Raw genomic sequence first — 17,899 nt, 5'->3', positions numbered from 1 at the left:
GACAGAATCATCTGTTTCATCAGACTAAATGTCCTACTAAACTGTTTGTAGCCTTAACTTTCTGTAACTTATTTATTATAGTGAAATCCAAGATTTTTGTATTTGTATCAGTGAACGTATCGATTACATTACCTGAAACTGAATGCAGACATGTTGACTTATCCATAAAACCTTGTTACAGAAATTAGACAGTAACTGACCTGCTACAGTACAACTAAGATAGAAATCTAATAATAGATGGGCTTGTATTCCAATCGCTTGTGGGTCAGGAGTAAGTGAAGAAGCTCAGCTGACGAATCTCAAGAATCTCTCTTCAGGAAATAGGTCAACATTAATCCCAGATCTGTGCAACCATTTTTGGCAGTAAATTGAGGTCAGAAAATTCCATTGGAAAATATGAACAGTGTCGTTAAACCTTGTCCTGTATGTTGTACCTCTCTATGGTTTTTTTTCTTCAGGTGGGAGACTAAGCTGCTTTTGCTCCAGCAGCTTCCCAAAAGCCAGAGGCAGGCAGATGGGTCTGTGTTGGCTTGCATGCAACTAATAAACATGTGATTTGGCTTTTGTATGTGTAACTAATGTTAAGCCATCATTAAAATCCATTATTCTTGGTGGAGGGTTTTTTTTTAAGTGGATTTTATTTGCTCCCTTATTCTCTTGACCAAAATGTTGGAAATGCGTGCAAAACTCAGTCACCCTCAGGCACTGCAATTGAAACTGTAATTTAAAAGAGTGACCGTTAAAACAGGGCTATGAACTGTGGAGATAAATACAAAATAATAAAAGCTGAGATGAGTAACAAGCTTTGGGTCTGCCTCCCCTGTCTGGCATCTCCAGGGAACTCTTGCAGAGCAACAGATGGTAAACTCTGAATGACTCAGACACTGCGCCTCATGCGTGGTCCTCTACTGCCACCTGCTGGCCACACTATGAACAATACATTTAGAAACACAAAGGATCCAAACATCAATGACTAAAAAGATAACAAAAACGTTACATCACTGCTAAAATAGATAAGTAACTACCAAGACATAAACTGACATGACAAAAATTAAAGCAAATAAGTACTGAAAATTAAACATATGTAAATATATAAAATAATATGACAATAAAATATCCTGAATCTTGAAGTACAAAAATCAAATTATAAGAAAAATAATCAAGAAAAAAACTAACATAAAATAAGCAAATCAATGAATACATTAAAATAAAATGTTAACCTTCCTCTCTCTTCAGTTCTTTAGACATATCCAATTGTGGGGGGAAATGCATAAAAGGATCCCAGATAAAGTTAAAGGCCTCTTGCATTTCTTTAAGAGTGTAATTACATTTTATCCAAAGAGATAATAGTATTTTTTTTCTGTGTGTGCTGTCTTTTTTCTGTGTGTGCTTGTAAATGCAAAAAAAATAAAAATACAAAGAATATAAATAAAGTTTCCTTAATTGCCATCATGTGAAATGCGTAATGAAAACTCATGTTATGAAGCACCCCTCCAACAGGTTCAGTTAATGACTCAATTTAGATAAATAATTGAAGTTTGGGCACCCGTTGTGAGTGATGATGAAGAGATCCCCACACAGACTCTAATGATAAACACATGTGAGTCTTCCCACTATCTGGGCCAATTATAGACAGCAGACACTAAACAATCTATCAGAGCCCTATAGAAAAATGACCCCCCTGATACAAAAGGAGGATGAAAAATGATGTGGAACGTGTAGAGGTGTGAGCAGATGGATTATGAACTATAAATGTATAACAAATGAACCGAGCAGGGGGCCCAGGACTGCCAGACCCGCTCAATCCATCACCGCTCTAACAAGACAGTGGGCAGCGTGGTGTCGTCTGCAGGAGAAAGAGTCCACTCAGAGAGACACACATGTCCACACAAAAAGAGACCGTGTGCAGAGACTGTGGGCTGTTTGTTGATTAATCATGAACCAGCTTTCTTATGTGTTTTTTCTCTCTGTCTCATATCTCTCTTCTTTTTATTTCTGTCTCTCCTGTCCTCTCAGCCTGGTCTCCTTACAATTGTGTTGGAATTTTCACACCTTTTTAATCAAAGTCCACGCAAGTCAGAAAGATGAGGTAGATGGATGTGTCAGACAAACATTAGACATCTGATCAGGAGACCACTGTCTGACAAAATGTCATTGTTGACTTTTTAGAGTTATGTAGCATTTGTCTTTCTTTTACCCAAATATATAGTGTGTTACTGAATCTTACCAAGTAGTTGTAATCCTTTACATGTTTAAAACTGCAATGGAGAAAACATGTAATTTGGAATGCTTTTTTGTTGTATGGCAAGGTCATTTCAATGAGAAAGGTTTGGTCCTCTTAGTAGCCACATATTTGGTACAGATAGACTATGGTTCCAAGCACTGGCAGCTGGTTAATATTTTGGGTTAAAAGTGAAACGTCTTGAACTGATTTCAGGAAAATTCAGCCCAGACTTGCTTCACAGGATGGAATGTAATAGTTTGGTGGTCCGACATCCTTGCTTCTAGTGTCACCTACAGGTCAAAATGTTGTTGGTTTGTTAAAAAATACCGTCAAACAGATCCGCATTAGCCGGTTTAGTACTGATGTGCATTCAGGGAAACCTTAGCATGCTAATGCTAATGTGAGATGTAAACATTATAAACATTACCTGCATATAATAATAGCATGTTAACATGTAACTGGGAGCATGTTAGCTTCCCGACAGCTGATAAGGATCAAAATCAAACATACCTAATTTTAATTCATTTTACAGTGTTTATTTTCTCTTCTCTTTACAACTAGCATACAACCTCACAGCTTTGCTAGCATGAGTAAGACATGTAGCCTAATTTAGAGGAGATCTATTTATCACATCAGGTGGTGGGGGTGCTAACATAACATACACTAGTCAGTGAGTGTAAACCCATCCTGTGTGTATGAGAGACACTATTCATCTCTACTGCGACAATTGTATGAGATGCACTCATTTGATTTCTTTCTTCCATCCAGAGAGACAACTTTTTTTTCAAAGTCTATGAATGTAACATTTTTGTATAGGTTGTCTCATAGCAGCTCAAAATTAAGGCCAACGCTATGTACACTTCAAGCTATAGCTAGCTAAAGTTACATTCTGGTTGTTTTGTCTGCACGTGCAGTGTAGTATTTTTGTGACAGAAGAACATGAGGGTACTTTGCTAGCCGCATATCATATGGCCTCATGTGAACCCAGAAGACAAAATAAAAAGCAAAAAAGCCAATATGAGACCATGAAGAGTCACCATGTGTTCTTGTTTTAACTGCAGGTAAGTATGTGCCTTGATAGTTTAATAATAATAATATTAACATTAGGGTATTCATCACCAGAATGTGGATTTTCTCATGGAAGAACGACAAATATTACAGAACCATGCACTTCCTGTATTTAGACGTTGGCTCAAATATCATCCGGAGTGATGAACTAATGAAAGCTAATATTTTACTGGAACCTGAATGAGGCGTCCATCTTGTTCTGTTTACCTTCCCTCACTTCCCTCACCTCCCTCTCTTAACTCACCTCTCATCCTAATCCCCCCCCCCCCCCCCCTGCAGAGAGACTCTCCTTGCTCTGTTTAACTCACTGTCCAAACACAGACCATGGATCGTCCCCCTGCAGCCACTCACAGGACCTCACCCTCCAGCTTGGGGGCGGGGCGGGGCGGGGGGCGGGGGTAGCCGTGTCCAATAAACACATTGTGAGTGCAGGCTGTGCTGTCAGAGTCCAGCGAGTCACAAAGAGCCAACAGCATGTGTACTGGCCGCAGTGAAACCATGGGGGGGGGGGCGTTGTCAGGGCCGGAGACTCTCTGTAGGGCCAGGGGACACAGAGCGAGTGGGACAGAGATGGAGGGAGGACGAGAAAGGGTGATGGTGATTTAGAGGACACCACACGCCCTCCTCACCCCTCTCTTTCTGTCTTTCTATAGTATAGTATCATACCAATACCTACATTTTTCAATTGTAACATCACAGACAAGTGTTTTGATTTATCCTGAGGGAGAAGCCATCCGGGACATCATTAAGTACAATATAAAGCCAATATACAAATATTAATATATATTATATATTAACTGTTGCAGCAAACAAGTCGTGCAAATGTCCTCTTGAAAACATAACCATTCTGTGTTAACATTTATTCATTAAAAAAAAGGGAAAACTCGATGCTTGGATGCCATGAGAAGGTAAGGGAACAGTGAATTATATGACAGTATTCCCCCTGGTTTTTACGAATAAATCAAGTTACTATACAACAAAACTGCCTTATAAATGGTGTTTTTAGGGAAATGTATTTTGCCCAGGATTATGTTTGTACAGTTCTATCTCAAGTCCTGTTTGACTCTGAAAGTTAATGTTGACAGATTTGGATTGATGTGTTTTCCATTGCTTGAATTATGCAATGAACATTGTCATTTGAACCCAAACACCATGAACCTTTTTCTAAATCAAACCAAGTAATTTTGTTGTGGTCTTGCTTTGTTGTTTTAACTTACTATGTTTTCCACATGATTAAAACTGCATATGTAATACCGGAGCAACTATATTTACCTGGAAACTTAATTAAGAATTCAGTTTAGTTGTATAATAAGGTCATTTTCTAGAAAACAGGTGGCTTATATCAAATAATAAAGTAGCAAAATGATAGGAGCCCCTGTTTACAGAGTATCCAACATTACACATCTCACATGATTTCACAATTCTACTGCTTTAAAGGACCAGATGTGTAAAAAGTCTTGTTCCTTGATGAAAAGTCCCAAGTACAAGAATAACTCAAAGTGCATTTTGCCCAGAAACACCCAACACAGAGCTCAAAATGATGTGCAACTTACACTGGGTGGAAGCTAATCTGAGCCTCTTCTTTCAAATTGATACTCTAAAATAACAATGCTTGCTTTTAAACTTTTGTGTGCTAAAGAAAAACGATGCAACTCAATTCGGAGTCTCATGGTCAATAAATGACATTTGGGCAATGGATTGGGCTAAATGTAAATCAGACACATGCTCAAGTTTATGCAGCCTGCATGCACTGTCCCTCGTGCACAGGTCCATGCACGTGCACTTCCCTCCCTCTCAGCCTCCTCCTGGATCCGCCTTTATGAGGAGAGCAGTGTGAAACTGACACAGCCATTATCTCACCCCCCCTCCACCCAGCTCTCACACAACAGGGACAGGAGTCTGATCAGCTTTGTCAAAGATTCTGCTCTAAGGTCACTGTTTGGTTGTGAAGTCATGCAAACACCAGCATGACATCATAGCGGAACTGGTCTCGGATCAGTGGAAAGGCATGCCGAGTTTTTGTGAATTTGACCTCTAGATTCTAACCCTTTCTTGCCAGTTTCTTTTTCTTTCACTGTTCTTATTTATAGATTCTTTATAATAAAAGCCCTTGATCTTTCTGTCTCCATTATTACCCCGTCCTCCCTCCATTCAGCAGTGACCTCCTATAGGTGAAAGAGCCATTCTTTGTGCTTATGTGAAAATGGAGCCTCAGGTTTCATTATTTTTAATGTTCTGCTACTTATATTTGTGTCTGGGGTCAACCATCTTCCTTAGACAATTGCAGCCGAGTGGAACCCCCCCGCCTGCGGTGGTGTCACCTCCCAAGGCTCCGGTGTTATAACTCTGCAGAGGGCCTTGCTTTGCTGCATCACCTTCATTAACTTGGCACTGGAAGCTTCTCTGTCATCCCTGGCTCCATGACTCGCCTCTCCACTCCGGCTTAGCTTCCCCAAGTTTATTTCTCCACTTATCTACAGCGAGGACAGAGGGAGGCAGAGACAGAGGGAGAGAAAGGGGAGATACTTGGAGCTCGGGCTGTGTTTTTTAATCTGTTATTCTCCTGTATTGGCACGGGCGTCTCCAGTGTGGGGATTAAGAATCCAGACAGAGTGATGGAGCTCAGCGCTGACCCCGGGGGCGCTGAGGACTGGAGGAGGAGAGGGGAGAAACAAAATAAATCATCTCTGTGGAATGAAAGAGAGAAAGACGGTAGACGCAACGAGCCGCATGGAGGATTGTGTGTGTGTCTGTGTGTGTTTGTGTGTGTGTGTGTGTGTGTGTGTGTCCGCCTATGTTTGTGTGTGTTTGTGTTTGTGTGTGTGTGTGTTTGTGCAGATGTGTGTGTGTGTGTGTGTGTGTGTAGGTGTGTGTGTGTTTGTGTTTGTCTATGTTTGTGTGTGTGTGTGTGTGTGTGTGTGTGTGTGTGTGTGTGTGTGTGCGTGCGTGTTTGTGCGTACCAGAGAAATAACCTGTACAGAGGAGAGAGTGAGGTGCTGGCAGTGTAATGGTCTTAATTAGGTAAAGGGAGCGGTCTAACTCCTGAAACAAGATGCTACTTTATACTTTTACATTACATTACATGTCACTTGTTAGACGCTTTTATCCAAAGCGACTTACATACTCAATACTGTGGACAATCCCCACAGGAGCAATTTGGGGTGAAGTGTCTCAGGGACACAACGACATGCTGACTGCAGTGGGGTTTGAACCTGTGCTCCCCTGATCCGAACACCGACACTCAACCCACTGCACCACACGCCTCCCCATACTTCTACTCTACTACACTTTGGAGGCCAATTTGGTACGTTTTACTGCATTTGTTTAACAGATTTGTTTACTAGTTAATCTATAAATTCAGATCAATAACTTGACATATTATTATTTGGTATTGATTGAACCATCCAACATTATAATTATGTAAGTAACTAAAACTGTGTGAGGGTTAACAGAAAATAAAGTGGCAGCAATGTTATTTAAAGTTTTTGTTTCAAAAATATTTCACAGTTCCAGCTTCTCAAATGTGAAGATTTGCTATTAGTACTTGTAATCAAGAATCTTAACACTTTGTCCACCACTGTTACAACCTGTTGATAAGCAGCTGAGGGGTTACCACTGTGCTGCTTTCACTCCTCATTTCCACATGGATGAATTCATCAGATGAATAAACCAGATCAAGATTTCATGCAGTCAGGCCCATCAGTGCAGAGGCAAAGCTATCTTCTCCAGCGTTGTGTTTTGCAGCAACAGAGAGGCTACAGTGTCCCGCGGTTTTTAATTGGTTTCGTATGCATTTTTATATGACCCAGGAAGAGAAAGATCATGTGTGCGCTTGTTGTTTCAGGTGTGATTTATTGTTGAAGCGTGTAAACATCAGTCAGATACATTTCCCCTCGACCTGTGTTAGCTTCAACAAAATGAAACAAGACGATAAGCTACAATGTGGCAGGAATTTAAGAATACAATTATTAACAAAGAAAGAAAGTTATGATGGTGACTCACTCTGAAAGGTTTGATTTTCTCACCCCTTCACGCCCGCTGTTCACCCTGCCTTCAGTGAGGCCGTTTTTAGAACAGCTATACACAAGGTCGGACAACTCTGTACAAACCAGCCAGCTCAGCCAAAAAACGGTTATATCATATATAAATTACTGTATACATATCGCTTCATCCAGGCTCTACAACTCAAAGCGCTTTTACATATACAGCATTCACCCAAAACAAGAGGCAAGAGGTGCCATGCTTGGGGTTACGTTTCTGGTCCAGGGATACACCAACATGTTTTACTGCAGGGGGTCGGATGGAATCCAAAACCTCCTGAAGACGGCTGCACATCGTGACCCTGCCAATCACTCTGAGTTGATCAATGATTCCTCAGAAGAGTCTATGACCATCGCTTCATTATTTTGTCCCTGGTTTGAATATCTGTTAAAAAGTAATATGCCTTTTTCTTATTGGCCACTCCCACTGCAACTACTCCTGTTTGCCAATTGACATGAACACAAATGCACAGACACACACACACTCACTGAAATCAAGTGTGTACCTAACCTCCATGTCTAATTTCAGCCTCCTGACGCTACCAAAGAGCTGGGGAATCTTTTTGAGGACTGACCGACTGACAGTGATCTCTGGAGCTGCTGGTCGCTGCTAAAATTCATTATAAATCCACGTAGCATGCAGCTGCAGGTACTGGATTATAATCCATGAAGCTGCTTTGAGTCTGAAGGCCCATTTGACACTGTTCAGTGGGAGGAAGAATTGTATAACTCTTCAAAGTTATCAGTGTAGTAGATATTTAACTTTCCGTTATAAAAAAGTTCCGAACTAATTGGAGAAATTACAGAAGTTGCCAAAAGTCTAATTTTTACATGTTTTTATTGCTCAACCCAGTGCCATGCTTGATGTTGTTAAATGTTTCTGTGCCAACAAAGTGGCTTCATTCAAATAGGGCTACAGTGTACTTGCTATGGAGGAATTGTTTCACAGGTACAGAACAATAATAACGTTCCGTACAGTAACTCTTCCCAGTCACGTTTTCATCAAAAACTTCGCAAACTTAGCCTTTTTCATTTTGGGGTTGTTTCCAATGAGGTTTCTGCACGCAAATGTTCATGAAAAACGGTAGCCGCATACAAAATGTAAAATAATGATCCTGTGCTACATCTGAAGTTTCCACTGTAGACTGGCATATGTGTTGCTGTGTTTGTGTGGCACTTTCTTTTACACTTGAAGGAGATTAACATATTTTTCTCTTCTGCTGGGTGCCCTGCTGAGAGGTGGGAGTTGTTCGCGCTGGGTTCTCTGTGATCCGCCTGCAACCCCGAGGATGCTGGTTCCATCTTCTCTGCATATGATTCACAGGTATCTCTACAGCTATAATTCCAGATATTCATGTGTTTTTCTCATCGAAAATGGAATACTGCTTCTAAATCCATACCAATAGGAACAAAAAATAAATAGCTTTAAATATCAAATACCCCAAACTCTTGATGTGTGTTGAGCCCCTCATTGTGTTTTTGTTGACCTCACAGTTTGCCCCCCCCCCCCTGGTCGCTGCACTCTGACTTCTTCCGTGTTTAGTTTCTCTGCATTTCCTTCCCGGCTCTTTATTTGTCAGGATTGCTTCCTGGCTCAAGGTCACTCCTCCTCATTCACCTCCTCTCCTGGAGGTATCGATGCCAGCAGAGCCACGGTTCTTGGATGCTAAAGCTAAATCGATATCCCTGAGCGCTCAGTGCTTGTGCTCTAATATCCTCCAAACACCACCTGGCAAAAATATTGATGCTGTATTCATGGGAGATGCTTAGAGAGACTCACAGAAGAACAAGGAAAGACACAGCCCGCTATGATCTGAAATAGAACACTGCAGCTCTTTTGATTGATAGTTTATGGCGATTCTTATTAAATGTTGCAGAGTCAGTACAGTGAACAGCTCAACCTTTTCCGTCTTAGCACATATTTGGGGAATGTTATTGATGTGCTGTGCATGGGTGCTTCTGGGGGGTGCAGTGGTGGCCAGTGTACCTGTAACAATGAGTTTTGACCCCCGTTTGGCCCCCCTTAAAAGAGGAGTTTATAATGACAATACAGAGTAATTAGCCGAAGTGAACTGGAAAGCCTTTTGTTTTTCATAATGTCATTTAATAACATAACAGACAAATTATATTACCAAACAAAAACCCCACCAATGATTGAGCTCTTGGTCCTTTTGGTTTTGTGCGCTATGACTTTATATAAAACTAACAATGTTAAATGTTGAACATGTCTTTGTCTCTTTTGTCCTACATTAAATGTGCCCCTCTCATACACTGAAACAACTTCAATGTTGACTAATGAAATGTGTTATGCTAACAAAATACACATAACTGTATTAGGTAAGGTGAAAGCAATAATATTAAGTTGAAGCTAATATTTTTTATCTAAACTTAATATTATTTTGTTCAACTAACCTATTACCAAGTCGTTTTACACATAAGAGGAATTTGCTTTGGCATAAATGGTGCATACAGAGACACAGAAAGAAGAATACATGCAAAAATACCACGATTATAAAAGCTATTTTAAAAAACTATTCGAAGACTATTGTGACAATTAAAAATAATGACCATATTTACACAAAATATAATTTTGTGAGTGACTGAGTACAGTCAAATATAATAAAATATGACAAATACTATATTCAAGTGGAGAGCTGTGCAGATTTAAAAATAGGTAGTGTGGAAGCAGAAATGTGCAAAATGTTGTGCAGGATTTTACAATATTATGTGTGAATTGCCTCCTTTGGAACGGGGTCTTTGCCCCCAATCAGCTGTTTCTCTGATAGTTGTATTCACCTAACAGAGACACAGAGAGGGAAACGCTGCAGGAGGAGAGCTCCAGCATCATTCAAGGAAACAGCCTTTTCTTCCATAAGCAGGTTCTCCACCTCTCCACACAGAGCGCGGTGGAAGGAGGGCGTCTGGCCAGATGGGCTCCCAGAACAAATACAGCCGTGTTAATCTCTACTTGTCTTTCTGCCCCTGAGGCGAGTGTGTCTGACAGCTGTGTGTTTGTACGAGGCGTATTGATGGTTTGACCTCTCGACTTGATACACTTCTCTGTACTTCATCCTCCTGGACAAACAAAAGCGTAAGTATTAGACTTTGGTATTCTGCAGGCGCACGTCCCATTGTTGCCCCTGTCACAGCGCGGTGGGAGGTATGGAGGCCGGGGGGGTGCCGGGGGGGGGCAGTCCTCGCTGGTTAACATGCAAATGAACGGTTCTCTGGGCTTGAAAGGGTCACTAAGGTCAAACTGTGTGATAAATCAGTGTCAGATTAATGCGCCATCAGTGTGTGTGTGGGTGTGTGTGTGGGTGTGTGTGGGTGGATGGTCAGCAGTGCAGCTGGACTCTTTCCCTTGAGCTACAATGTAAAAAAAAACACCTATTTTTCTACCAACATTAGCACATAATAGTCATTTATTTAGGTAATTGCCAGTAGAGTAGTTGGTGCTTGTTGGAACAGAGGTAAAACAAAGACACTTTTAATGACTTTGAACATATCTTGTTTCTGTTCAGTTTGAACAGTGGTGGAAAAGTATTCAAATTCTTTACTCGAGTGAAATTACTAAAAACCACACCTTAAAATACTACATTTCATGTAAAAGTACTGCTTTGAGAATGGTACTTAAATTAAAGTTAATAAACATGATTAGGAAAATGTACTTTGGAGTAAAACTGCCCATTGCGGAAAAAAACTATTTTAAAGCAAAAGCAGCAAATATTCACATAGCTTGAACTGTAAATATTTTTTAACACACATTGTCTTAATTCTAACACATTTTCTGTCACTCATTGTTTGAGTTACTTAATCAATCAATCAATGTTTATTTATATAGCCCAGTATCACAAATGTTACATTTGTCTCAGTGGGCTTCACAGTTTGTACAGAATATCAGTATGACAATACGACACCCTCTGTCCTTAGACCCTCACATCGTACAAGGAAAAACTTCCGGAGAAAACCCACAGTTTAAAGGGGAAAATGGGAGAAACTTCAGGGAGAGCAACAGAGGAGGGATCCCTTTCCCAGGACGGACAGACGTGCAATAGATGCCATGTGTAAATTGAAAAGATAATACATTTACAACATAGGTAGACCAAATGTTTGGAAATGCATGTGTCTATAATAAGATGAATCCACGAGGATATCCATCCAGGACTTATGATCCAGGACCACAGCAGTAGGCACAGCCATGACTCAAGATCCAGTGCTCAGGATCCAGGACTCAGGACCACAGCAACAGGATCAGCCACGACTCAGGATCCCGGCGTAGATAGACACCAAAAAGAAATTTGGGGAAGCTGGGTTATTGGGAACATGAGAGTACACAGGTACAGACAGAGAGAAGGAAGAAGTAAGGTGTCCCCCGACAGTCCAAGCCTATAGCAGCAAAACTAGGGGCTGAATCTAATCAGCCCTAACTATAAGCTTTATCAAAAAGGAAGGTCTTAAGCGCCCTCTTAAAAACGGATAGGGTGTCTGCTGCCCGAACACAAACTGGAAGCTGATTCCACAAAAGTGGAGCTCGATAAGAAAAGGCTCTGGCTCCCATTGCACTTTTAGAGACTCTAGGAACAACCAACAACCCTGCATTCTTGGAACGCAATGCCCTAGTAGGACAGTAGGGTATAATGAGTTCTTTAAGGTAAGATGGCGCCTGCCCATTAAGGGCTTTGTAGGCGAGGAGAAGAATTTTAAATTCTATCCTGTGTTCTATAGGGAGCCAGTGTAAGGCAGCCAGAACAGGAGTAATGTGGTCCCTTTTCCGAACTCTAGTTAGTACACGTGCTGCAGCATTTTGAATCAGCTGAAGCGACTTAACTGACTTCTTGGTACACCCTGATAATAAAGAGTTACAATAATCCAGCCTTGAAGTAACAAATGCATGGACTAGTTTCTCTGCATCGTTTTGAGGCAAGATATGCCTGATTTTTGCAATGTCACGTAGATGGAAGTAGGCGGTCCTTGAAATTGATTTTATGTGGGCGTTAAAGGATAAATCCTGATCAAATATAACACCAAGATTCCTTACAGTCTCACTGGAGGCCAAATGAATGCCATCCATAGTTAGTAAATCTTTAGATAATTTGTTTCGTAGATTATTTGGGCCGAGTACAATAACTTCAGTTTTGGCCGTGTTTAACATCAAAAAGTTTAAAGTCATCCATGTTTTTAAGTCTTTGAGGGAGTCTTGAATTTTATTTAGATGATTAATTTCATCAGGCTTGATTGATAAATATAGTTGAGTATCATCCGCATAACAATGAAAATGTACAGAATGATTCCTTATAATATTGCCTAACGGAAGCATATATAATGTGAACAAAATAGGTCCAAGCACTGAGCCCTGTGGCACTCCATGGCTAACTTTGGTCTGCATGGAAGATTCATCGTTGACACATACAAACTGAGAGCGTTCAGATAGATAGGACCTAAACCAGCCTAAAGCAGTTCCCTTTATGCCAACTAAGTTCTCTAGTCTTTGCAATAGGATGTCATGGTCGATAGTATCAAATGCAGCACTGAGATCGAGCAAGACAAGAATAGAGACAAGTCCTTTGTCTGAGGCTATTAGAAGGTCATTTGTGACTTTAACCAGAGCTGTCTCTGTGCTATGATGTGTTCTAAAGCCAGACTGAAAATCTTCAAATAAATCATTGTTTTTTAAGTAATCACACAACTGTTTTGCGACTGCTTTCTCAAGAATCTTTGAGAGGAACGGAAGATTAGAAATAGGTCTATAGTTGGCTAAAACCTTTGGATCGAGGTTGTGCTTTTTAAGAAGCGGTTTTATCACTGCTACTTTGAATGATTGTGGAACATAGCCTGATAATAAAGACATATTCATAATATTTAATAAAGAAGTGCTAACTAATGGAAAAACCTCCTTTAACAGCTTAGTTGGAATCGGGTCTAAGATACACGTTGATGGTTTAGAAGAAAGAATCATTGAATTCAAGTGTTCAAGGTTTATGGCTGAAAAGCATTCTAATTTACTATCTAGTGTAATATTAGAACTTACGTTTCCGGGAGCTGTTGATAACAATATACTGGTCAAAGGCAAGAGGTCATTAATTTTGTTTCTAAGAGTAACAATTGTATCATTAAAAAAGCACATAAAATCATTACTACTGAGTGCTATGGGAATAGAAGGCTCAATAGAGCTGTGGCTCTCTGTCAGCCTGGCTACAGTGCTAAAAAGAAATCTTGCATTATTCTTATTCTCGTCTATTAATGAAGAGTAGTAAGCTGCTCTCGCTTTACGCAGTGCTTTCTTATATTCATTGAGAGTAATATGCCAAGTTAAACAAGATTCTTCAAGTTTAGTGGAACGCCATATCCTTTAGCCATTTATTTAAATATAATTTTGGATGGATTAATTTATAGTTTTTTTAGTGTAGTTCCTAAGTATTGTGTGTCAAATATCTGAGTTTATGAAGTAAGTAAATAAATAGAAAATACATTTAGTGCAGTAAAAAGTAAAATATGGCTTCCAAAATGTAATACAGTAGAAGAATAAAGTAATATAAAATGAAAATACTCTGATAAAGTACCTCAAATGTGTACTTAGGTACAGTACTCACTTACTTTCCAACACTGATTTTGAATGTATTGCGTTTAACGAGATGAGTGAGGTAAAATTACTTTGTGTTAATGGAGTCTGGTGATCATATCAAATATATGTTTTGTATATTAATAAATTATATTAAAAATGTCCAAATCCCAAAGTAACATGTCAACCCTTGTGTTGTGTTTCATCCCTGCTGATCGGAGCTGGAGCTGATAAATACCGAGGCCGATGCAGAGGCTTTTGTCCCGGGAAAGAATGCAGATTGTCACTTTTCACACTGGAGACAAAAGCCTGATGTTAGTGGGTGGGTGGGTTTTTGTCCGGTGGGTAGGGGGCTTCAGTGGCTGCTATGCTGCCTTGTAACCCTGTAAACATGTCTGTTGTACATCAATCAAGCTCTATGAAATAATTGAAACAGACAGACAGGGGACAGGGACAGACAGCCAATGGGGAGCCAGGGAACAAACGCTGATGGTGATGGCCGGCCTGACGGTGTGGGTGTGTTTGGGGACGATCAATTTTGTATGATATCTTTTTTTATTTTATTGATATGCTCCCTCGGGAGGTAAATGCCATCATGGGCTGCACTATAGATGTCTGCTTTGAGGACGATTGATTGGTCTGGCATTTGATCTTCTGAGCTCATGGTGAAGGATGGGGAGATGGAATCACGGGAGCACCCATGGCCGCCCCCCCACCCCCACCACCACTCAGTCCCCCACCCATGTCACCCTTTTTGCTCCTTCCATCATTTATCTGTCCCTTCTGCTGCCATACATCCCTCACTGTCTTGTTTCCCACAGAAGTGCCTCTTAAAACCCGGGGAGGTGTGCTTTTAAAGATTTTAAAGGTTTTACCCAGGGTTCTGTTGTGCTAAAAGCCGTATTAATGACTGTCAGAGGTGATGATTCCTGTCTAATAATGAAACGTTAAAGTAATGCAGCTACCAGCCTTTAATTAGCTAAGTAATCTTAGGAGCACACTGCTCTTTCTTTTATTCCCATTTTCAGTCTGAGCTATTTAATTAACAGCCGAACACATGTGTAACGCTCATTTAACGATGCACAAGACACACACGCAATAAAGGGACCAGAAGGAAGGACAGACACGGAGAGTATAAATCAATTGCATATTTAATTTTACTCGTTAAATAAAGCACTTGATTCATATGAAATCTATATTCTCTTAAATGGGTGATGAATTAAAAAGGCGCAAGCGTCGCCATGTGGCGTGTGAGAATAAAAGACTCCACTGCAAAAGGACAGGGAGAATATGAGAGCTGTAATTGGATATCTGGGAATTAATTTGTCTGGCGAACATACTATGAATCACATCAGGTCATAAAACCCAGATGGAGCAGAGAGGGAGGACTGGCACAAGGTGGTGGAGATGATATTTAACATTTCATATCTTTCACAAGTCTGCACTGCCACCATGTGGGGAGAAAAGAGTCAAACTGTGGGACAGCTGGATTTATTTAGACATGCTTATACATGCAATGTTGTATGAAGTAATTAGGTATCTATGGAGGCCTGTGGTGCAGTGGGTTGTGCGTTTGTGTTCGGATCAGGGGGTCACAGGTTCAAACCCCACTGCAATCAGCATGTCGTTGTGTCCCTGAGACACTTCACCCCAAATTGCTCCTGTGGGGATTGCCCACAGTATTGAGTATGTAAGTCGCTTTGGATAAAAGCGTCTAACAAGTGACATGTAATGACATGTAATGTAATGTAATGTATCTTAATAAAGTAAAAGTAGCAATACTACAGTGTAAAAATACTCTGTTACAAGTCCTGCATTTCAAATACTTCTTACTTAAAGTGGACCTATCATGCTATATTTGAATAATATAGTGTAGGACCATACCTATATAAGACATATTTATACTTTTTTTTTTTCAAAATACCAAACAGATCATGCATTTTAGCCATGCCTCATTTTGCTCAATTTGACCATTTCTAGCTCTGGGCAGATTCAGTGAGAACAGCACCATCTACTGGCCTGGCATATGTACTACAGCGTCTCCAGCACTTTCTAACGGCAATGGCCGTGGCTGTCTCCTCCTGATTGGTGGAGTTGGCCCAATAGCCGTAGCACCACTGTCCTGACGTCAGGACAGTGTTCAAATCTGGATCAGTTTTTATCAGATCCGTTGCAGCCCCTTTTTTAGAGATTTGGGTATGGAGGAAAATAGAGAGGGTTGTGTTTTCTGACACTTGGTGAGTTCCCTGGAACACCGGGGACACATATTCATGTATAAAAGACGTACAAAAGTGCATTTTGCATGATAGGTCCCCTTTAAGTAAAAGTACAAAAGTATTAGCATCAACAAAAGAATGTAAGTACGAACAGTAAAAGTCCTTTCTGTGCTAAATGTCCCATTGTAGAATACATCATAGATGGTTCAACTTAGTATTATTGCTTTTGAAAGTTGACATAACACACTTGTCAACGTTTCAGCAGGATATCTTAACCTATAATTATATGTCATAGTTTATTTATTAGTTCATTTATATTTTTGTTTTAGCTAATCTGAATCTGTGAAGTTAGTAACTCATTTTGTCAAAAGGTTGTAGTGAAAAAAGTACAGTATTTGGCTGCCAAATTGTAGTGGAGTAGAAGTTTAAAGTAGCATAAAAAGTAAAAAAAGTACCCCAAAATCGTACTTGAGTAAATATACTTCACTACATGACACCACTGGCTACACTTGAGCTTCCCAAAGAGTGCCACCATTCAAATAAAAATGGCTTTTCAAACTATTAATCAAAGCTGGATGAATATTAGAACTGATCTGGTCCCCATAGGGAAACATGTGGAGAATAACTACTGTGGGAAGAAGGCTAACCACTCTGAACCGTGAAACCTGAGAACCACTTGGACGTGACTATTGATGAAACTCTATTTCCTCCTGAGACTCAGTGTGAAAGAATGCAGAGTGGGAGCGAGGCCTGGAGTCACCTTATCACTGACACCTCCTATAACCAAATTTATGAAGACATTTCTTTGGCGCTTTCTACATAAATGTCAGTATTATAATCCTCAATAATCTCCACCAAGAGGGTGATGGAGGATGTATGTGACAGTTGGAACTGCACCTCTCCCTGTGGAGAGACACGTTTCCCCCTTAGAGCAGGAATGTTTCTGTATGTTTCAGCAGCCATGCATCAATGTGAAGGATGTAGCTGAAGCTAAAACAGGATCATGCTCATTAATTATGCTCCAATGGCCTATGTAATATTAGAAAAGCCTGGTGATAGAGATGTCTTTGCATTGACATTGTTTTAGCCTCCTCAGGGTCTCATTCCTCTGTCTGTTAGTTCCCAGTGTCTCACACGTTTATGTAATGACATGTCTGTAGTGAAAACAGGAACACTGCATGACAACAGCATGTTTGTGTCTTATTGAGCTGTCACTAATTTACAAAACAGGGTTTTTGGGGTGAACATTTAAAAAGTGCACTTGTTCTTTACCTTGGTTTGTTTCTTTATTAAATGCGTGAGTTTTTCATTACAGCAAAGGCTTGAAGAAAGCCTTTCCGAGCAGTAAAAGCAAGAAGAGAAAGTTGAATTCCTACAGTCATTGTAATACTAGTGTTAATTACAAATACTACTGCTACTATCTACCTGAATCTGTACTTTTGTAAAAAGTTCACTCAAATTGTTATTTTAAATATTATGTGCATGCCTTTTATCTAATAATGTTGTATTATGTGTTGTCTCTATCTATACTTTGCTGTACCAATGTAAATTTCCCCTACTACTACTACTACTACTACTACTACTACTACTACTACTACTACTACTATTACTACTACTATAACTACTACTACTAATACATATTTATAATAATAATAATAATAATAATAATAATAATAATAATAAAAGTAACAATATTAATTAAAAAAATAACAATTATAATAAAAACAATAATATACTGTATTTTTTCTGTCATGTTATTTGTTTTTATTAAAAAGAATACTTTATTTTAATT

At 39.9% G+C, this 17,899-nt stretch overlaps 1 protein-coding gene across 1 annotated transcript; it reads right to left on the bottom strand.

The window, feature by feature from the left end:
* Positions 1-3,639: 3,639 nt before the first annotated feature.
* On the bottom strand, positions 3,640-14,635 carry LOC117485851. The gene is made up of 5 exons (XM_034134558.1): positions 14,582-14,635; positions 11,768-13,612; positions 5,868-5,942; positions 5,614-5,766; positions 3,640-3,825 (listed from the first exon to the last, which is right to left on the bottom strand). Exons 1-5 carry the CDS (start codon positions 14,633-14,635, stop codon positions 3,640-3,642), a joined length of 2,313 nt encoding a protein of 770 aa, XP_033990449.1.
* Positions 14,636-17,899: the final 3,264 nt, after the last annotated feature.

Source organism: Trematomus bernacchii, unplaced genomic scaffold (assembly GCF_902827165.1).
Source record: "Trematomus bernacchii unplaced genomic scaffold, fTreBer1.1, whole genome shotgun sequence".
Classification (NCBI taxonomy): domain Eukaryota; kingdom Metazoa; phylum Chordata; class Actinopteri; order Perciformes; family Nototheniidae; genus Trematomus; species Trematomus bernacchii.
Note: the sequence above shows the minus strand (reverse complement) of the source record. Positions and strands in the feature narration are given on the sequence as shown.

What these genes read in the sequence shown, in the direction of transcription:
- LOC117485851 (XM_034134558.1), bottom strand. Translation starts at nt 14,635, where the DNA reads ATGGGTGGGGGACTGAGTGGTGGTGGGGGTGGGGGGGCGGCCATGGGT. An exon ending in AGACCTTCCTTTTTGATAAA is followed by an intron (nt 5,943 to 11,767) that starts GCTTATAGTTAG and finishes CTCCTCCTCCAG; the next exon opens with TCCTCAGCGCCCCCGGGGTC. An exon ending in TCCCCACACTGGAGACGCCC is followed by an intron (nt 5,767 to 5,867) that starts GTGCCAATACAG and finishes TCCTCGCTGTAG; the next exon opens with ATAAGTGGAGAAATAAACTT.